Source organism: Pelophylax lessonae (assembly GCF_965119305.1).
Source record: "Pelophylax lessonae genome assembly, chromosome: 1".
NCBI lineage: Eukaryota > Metazoa > Chordata > Amphibia > Anura > Ranidae > Pelophylax > Pelophylax lessonae.
Window position 1 is genome coordinate 850,898,558 of NC_138768.1, and position 7,500 is coordinate 850,906,057.

At 35.4% G+C, this 7,500-nt stretch overlaps 1 protein-coding gene across 1 annotated transcript in view; it reads right to left on the reverse strand.

Annotated features, from left to right (window-relative positions):
- The window catches only part of VAX2 (ventral anterior homeobox 2), a 193,282-nt gene that overhangs the window by 185,137 nt on the left and 645 nt on the right, over nucleotides 1-7,500 (reverse strand). The window contains exon 1 of the mRNA XM_082268765.1: nucleotides 7,219-7,500. This exon is cut by the window's right edge and continues 645 nt beyond it. Within this exon, the coding sequence (XP_082124891.1) occupies nucleotides 7,219-7,474 (256 nt within the window). The 5' untranslated portion in view covers nucleotides 7,475-7,500. The remainder of the gene's footprint in view (nucleotides 1-7,218) is intronic.

Genomic DNA, 7,500 nt, shown 5'->3' on the forward strand with positions numbered 1-7,500 from the left:
CTCTAATATTAACAAAAATATGGCCACAAATTGCCGATAGACTACATGCATGGGATGCTGGTGCAAAATGGAGAAAGGTGTACTGGCAATAGGAGTTGAAAAAAAAATACATGAATAATTTAAAAACACAAAAACAGTAGAATGTGCTAAGTAATAAGTAATAGCAAAGGCCAACTTTTTGAGCATGCATTTCCCCGTTATGCTTGCTTAGCATTAGAAAATGCAGACACTGAGCGTAAACTGCAGATGATACACTGTGCTGTGTTTGTTTATGTAACTGTGATTTTTTTTTTTTTTTTTTGGCGACAAGATATTTCAGCCCTCCTGGTGGCGAAACTGTGTCAAGCAAAACAGCGAGAGCCTGTGAATTGCGTGCCTTGGGCGTGCTATATTGTTTTGATATGACTAATGCATTAAACGTCATCTGTAGCTGTTAGATTTCCTTTGGGTGCTCTCAGCAAACTTATTATCCATACTTTGCCCTTACTGATTAGCTAGAAATGATATTTTGCTGCAATCTTTAATTTCAACTAATTTCTTCCTGAGCTGATACTGTTTAGATGGGTTCATTTGACAGCCCCAAGCACTAGTGAATATTTTTTTATTATATTTAATTAATTAGGGGATTCATATTTTTTAAATCTATGAACCTACACTCAGTTTATGATATTATAGTTATTTTTTTTCATGGATTGTTGGATATTTTATTTTTTATCTGGTATTTGTTTATTAAAATATTTAATAAAAATATCCTAAAACATAAGAATGGGGGGAAAAAATCCTAGCATATAACTTTTCATATTGATACACTTCTGATCAAGAATGACTTGATAGACAAGATAGCTTGCTTAATGAATGCACCCTTCAATAAATAACACTTTCGCCTTGTTTACATGCTATCTAAAGACAGATAAAGTACATTATAATTAGTACCAGGGATACAATATCCCTAAAAAAAAAAAAAAAAAAAGAAAAAAAAATCACAGTTTTTAATATTTATATATATTTTAAGGATGACAAGTTGCCATGATGAGTTTAAAATGTTCCCCCTCCTAAAACATTTATGCAAAACCAAAGGTTCAGAATATTAAACATTTGAGGAAATAAATAAGAGTTGACCCAAACAGTACAAAAACTAAAATTTTTCGCAGTAGTGTAACCTAAACTATGCAAACAAGCCTATTTTGATAAAAACACAAAGTTCACAGAACTATTTTTAAATAGCAAATTATATTTTTGTAATTTTTATGTTGCAGGTATTAGGCGCACCTATTAATCTTTTGCCACACATATTTTGACACTGTTATAAAGGCAATGCAACAACTATCTAAAAACAGTTAAGTGACCCAGAGCAACCACAGTGGGGGGCCTCCATCCCTAAATATGTATACAAAAAAATATATAAAGGAGGTCAGGGGACTTTGAGTGAGGCCACCCACTTTACCAAAGTAGATATATAGAGTACATATGTTAACAAGTTGGTTAGAGAAATAAAATACAGCTAAAATAAATGCAAAGTTTGAATTACTGTTATAAGTATTTATTATTATTATTATTATTTATAAGTATTTACTACTATTTGTTTTTCAAAATCATGTTGCACTACTAAATAAATACAAAATACTGTTTCTGTCAATACCTAGAAAAAAAATTAAGTGCAACGTTGTTAACTATGCTAATGGTTTACACTGTATAATTAATTTTCTCATTTGTTTAAAGTAGTAAATACATATAAACTTGCAAAAGTATGTAAATGTTCCTTTGCGTTGTATGCCGCCATATTTTTTGCTTAAAATTTTTTTTTTTTATTAAATCTTGCATATGTATATATATATATACAGCCGCATAATTTTTATGCCAGGATTAAAGAAAAAGTTAAGTAACATAATTTACCATTTAAGAATAATGTACGAGAAAGAAATGAAACAATGGTATCTATAGGTTTCTATTCAAAATGCCTCCCACCCCCCCCCCCCCCAAATAAAAAAATAAATAAATATATATTATATATATATATATATATATATATATATATATATATATATATATATATATATATGTGAAGTGTGTATTTTAGCATTCAAATACAATGCACAATTGTTGACTTGAGTTAGGTGGGTCCACCATTTTGTTGTTGAGTGGGGCGCTGTGCAGCAAAATGGTGGATGTCGGCACTCATCCCTCATCCAATTAAGAATAAGGGTTTCCCATCCTAATTTTTTTGTAGGTTTTTTTTTTTCAAAGATTAGTAGAATGATATTATTAGGGGCAGTTTATGCAGAAAAGCACAAAAAAACACCAACTTAATGACACCAAACTACATTTTTGTGCAGTCAAGTACTAAGTATACCATTTGCCATACCATGTCCCTAGTTAAATGTTAAATGTGACTCATTAGAAACAATTTTTTCAGATGCACTCGGCACCCTGGACCTCAAATTAGGCGAATAAAAAAATATTCGGATTGCTAAGGAGATACATGTATACGTATATGGTACTCATTATACTTGTACGACTGTTCTAGTTCGCCTATCTTCAAAAATTTAGCTACAGCTCTACTAAATAATCACAAAAATTTGAGAATTAATTGGACGGCCCTGTTTCCTATACTTGGAACTTGGCATTTTTGGGAAAATTTATTTTAAAAAAAATGAGAATATTTAATACAGCGATAATCTACATATAGCATTACTAGGAGTAGTACTTCCATGACGTTAACATAATAGTATACAGTTTAGCGTTATCATATATCGTAGTTATCAACACAAATCTGAATTAATTATGGACTGGGCTGCCCAATGCACACTACTTTCAGTTGACTTCCTTACACATAATTAAAGAGCGTGACTAATTAGAAAGCTGTAACAACTAGTTAGTACATTACTTACTGAGTGTCACATGATCAAATCATTTTACTACAAAGCCAACCCCCCCACCCCTTCCATAAATACTAAAAGGTAAGAGAAGGGTCAATAGGCTTAGGCAATATGGCTGAAAAAATGAGCTCCCATTTTTTTATTTATATATATATATATATATATATATATGTTTTTTATTTTTAAATAGTAAAATGGACACTGTACGCAAGCGAGGGAGCTGTTATTATGAAGCATTCATCATGGCATCTAAGGCCGCCTCGCTTTGTTGCTGAACTTAGGCTGACCTCTATACACCGCAAGGTATGTGAGGCAGATGGTGACACCCACAGTTAACGGAGATGCAAATCCTTTCCGAGCATTCTCTACAGCAAAACAGTTGCCTAAATTTCTTCACGTTTTTTATTAGCGGGATAGGCATTTATGTTTAACATCCTTCATTAATGTTGAGTAGTTATAATGGGGGGTCATATGATGCAGCAAACACTTATGTTGCAGTAAAAGGGGGGACTTGTATAGCCTAGCCCCATCTTGAAAGCCACCATCAATAGATAAAACCACCACAAACATCCATGTACCAAAAGGTACCTATTACCAGCATCCCGGGGGCTATCATCCCAGCCTTGCCCTCCCAAACAATCCCTTTCAAAGCCCAAATCTGTAATAATTTCTAATAATCTCCAGCCTTCCACGTTATTTATTTTCTCTTGTTTTGTGCCCTGACAAGAAAAAAAAATAAAAATAAGTGTTTGAGACGTGTCGTTCGACAAGAGCTCTGAATCTTCTGGCGTTTCATCAGCAATTGTTTGCAAAATTACAACCTTCCCAAGGCAGTCTGCTTGTGTACATTGTCGAAAGAATCCACCAAGCAAGGCATTATGGCTGTCAATCTAAATTTTCTGTACTAAGGAACCTGTACAAAGGCTTCTGCCATTACCAGTCCTATGATTCTCTACCAACTGAAAAAACCTCCATTAGGAAGGAGAAAAGAGGTACATTTGTGGTCAGACAATATTAAGGCTTTGCAATAAACATAGACTTTTAGAGAGAGGTGTTGTCAAGAAAGATGGTTATGGAATCAGTTTGGGAAGATGTGCATTTATCTAAATGCGAGGGTTTTATGAATAAAGGAGGGGGATAGGGGGGGGGGACAAGGCAAGGGCTAAACTTTTTGTAAGCAAAGGGATTTTTTTTTTAGATTTTATTTCCTTTTTGATTGTCTGAGCATTTAATCTTTAACTCTACGCATGTATAATAGATTTTGAATGCCTGTTTATTTATCAATGTAACTATCTATGTCAAACATGTCATGTATATGTTAAGTCATACCTACAAACTCCTATTGGTATGTATATATACATGCATTAAATAAAAATAACTTAGCCCATTCTACACATATTTATCAATCACACAACAACTACCGCTTCATTAAATGGCATAAAAATACAACACAATAACAATTAGCAAACTCTTGATTTTAAAAAAGCCTTCAACACTCCACAATCATCAACAATGTTTGGGTTGGGTAGAAAATTTGAGACCAGTTGTAATCTAGACTACACAATAAGAAACTAACATTTTCTGACGTAACCGAAGGCTCGGGCTATAGCCAACAGAATAAAAAAGCCTTCAACACTTCCCAAGTGACAACCATGTTTGAAGTTTTAGGTCAATTCTAATTTTAAATACTCACTAAAAAAAATATGGCTTGCTGATGCCACCCGAGACTCAGGCTATAACCAATAGAATAAAAAAGCCTTCAAAACTTCACAATTGTCAACAGTTTTTGAAGTTTGAGATAATTTTTAATTTCAAATGCTTAAGAAAAACAAAAAAAAAACTAAGGCTTGCTAATATACCCCAAGACTTGGGCTAAAGCCAGTACAATAAAAAAAAAAAAAAAAGGCCTTCAAAACTTCACAAAAAAAAACTATGGCTTGCTAATATACCCCAAGACTTGGGCTAAAGCCAGTACAATTAAAAAAAAAAAGGCCTTCAAAACTTCACAAAAAAAAAAACTATGCCTTGCTGATGCATCCCAAGACTCAGGCTATACCCACTGGAATAAAAAAGCCTCCAACACTTCGCAATTGTCAACAAATTATGAAGATGGAGATCCATTCTAATCTCAAATACTTATTAAAAAAAAAAAACTATGGCTTGCTGATACAACCCGAGACTCAAGCTATAACCAATAGAATAAAAACACCTTTAACATTTCACAATCGTCAACAGTTTTTGAAGTTTGAGATCAATTTTTATTTTCAAATACTTAAAAAAAACTATGGCTTGCTGAGGCAGCCCAAGACTCAGGCTATACCCATTGGGGAAAAAAAAGCCTCCAACACTTCACACTTGACAACAAATTTTGAAGATGGAGATCCATTCTAATCTTGAATACTTAATAAAAAAAAAAAAAAAACTATGACTTGCTGATACAACCCAAGACTCAAGCTATAACCAAGATTATATAAAAGCCTTCAACACTTCACAACCGTCAGCAATTTTTGAAGTTTGAGATAATTTTTAATTTCAAATGCTTAAAAAAAAAAAAAATATTGCTTGCTGATGCAGCCCAAATCTCAGGCTATACCCACTGGGATAAAAAAAAGCCTCCAACACTTTACAATTGACAACAAATTTCGAAGATGGAGATCCATTCCAATCTCAAATACTTAATAAAAAAAACACTATGGCTGGTTGATACAACCTAAGACTCAGGCTATAACCAAGACTATATAAAAGCCTTCAACACTTCACAATCGTCAAGAATTTTTGAAGTTTGAGATAATTTTTAATTTTAAATGCTTAAACAAAAAAACTATGGCTTGCTGATATAGCCCAAGACTTGGGCTAAAACCAGTACAATAAAAAGGCCTTCAAAACTTCACAATCATTAACAATTTTTGGTTAGTAAAAGTTTGAGATCAATTCTAATCTAGAAGACTCAATAAAAACGATGCTTTGCTGATGCAGCCCAAGAACTAAGGCTTTAACTCATACAATATGAATGCCTGTGGATAAAACATATTACATAATGCTAATTCATGAGCCGTCTTTACTCATAAAACCCGTTCTTATATCATCAAATCATCTGTCACTTGCATAACAGAGTTTAGGATCGTTTTTCTTTTTATAGACCGATTATCATTTATGCTTTGAAATATTAGAAGAACACTATCGGGGTAAGAGTCTTCCTGAGAATGGAAGTGTACAAAAAATATGTTTGTTGTGTATGAAAAGAGAGGTGCAGTATGAGCTGCCTGGAGCCTGGAGTAAGTGTTATTGATTTTAAAGCAAGTGCTGAGATTATTGCTCTGAAACGCTGCAGGAGCAAAACCTGACTCAGTGACTATTCACTACTCTGTTTACAGTTGTGTACGAAGCCTGCGAGCGTGAGTTCTGTGACACAAGGCCTTGTTCTGTTTGTTGTCCCTAATTGTTGGAACAATAAAGTTATGGCTATCTACATTTAAAAAAAAAAACCAAAAAAAAAAAACAAAAAAAGCAACCGATACGGAGTGAATGCCAGAAATTTAGCAAAAAAAAAAAAAAAATCAAAAACTCAAAATAATAACTCGAAGTAGGGACAGTAGAGCGATGACGACAGGGGACTTGGTGAAGCAGTTTCTAAATATAACCACAGCTACAACGTATTACACTTCGCCTCGTCACCCAGCAAGCTCATCCTTCATGAACGGTAAAGCTCTTCACTCGTATGCACGTTAACATTTGCACTCGCAAATAAGGCTACACTAGGGCAATACGTAGAATGGAATGCTCCCAAGCTTACTGCTTGTAGAGGAGAAAGTAGAAGCCAGCCTTGGATAATGCAACTTATGCATATTTCATGCCTTATACAGTCACGTAAGCAGCTATAGGTTTCTATATTGTCGTTGACTTAGGAAGGTCTAGATTGCAGATAGGAACAATGACAGACATTGTGCTGTGCGAGGAGGTCACCATAGCTCCTAGTTGGCTTGTTTGTTTTTGAGGTCTAAGTAGGGAACGATGGCAAGCACTCTACCACGGAGCGGACACTAGAGGAAGTGTTAAGACATTTTTATCGTTACTACAATCATGTAACTTCCACATGAACGCTATGACAAGCAGAGATGCACCTGCAGCTAGGAGGTTTCTCTGCTCAGATAACATATTGCTATTGGCTCGTTAATTAAAGCGATTGGTGCATAAGAGAGAAAAACAGAGGCCCCCCTCGCAGCCGGAAGGATAAGGTTGTATGCTTTCGCTCACCCATCTCTCGCAAGCCTCCATTCATCTCTCGTCCTTCTCTGCCATCCCATTCCCTTCGTTTTGCCCCCCTCCCTCGTTAAATCCTTACCTCTGACCAGGATCCGTCGACAGTAATCAGCTTCTCCTGCAGACTGGGTGTCCTGAGTTTCCTCTTTGGACGATCCCGGGCTAGAGGTGGAGGTCACAGGAATGTCCTTTATGCTATGGCCTCGTAGGGAGCACTCCAGATCCGCTCTGCTTCCCTTGTCTCTGAGTCGCTCCGTGCACGATGTGGCTGACTTGCCACACAGAGGGCTCCTCTCTTCGGACACTCCATCACCCATACTAGTGGCCTGATCAAACATCAGGCGAAGCCCCCCCTTTAACCCCT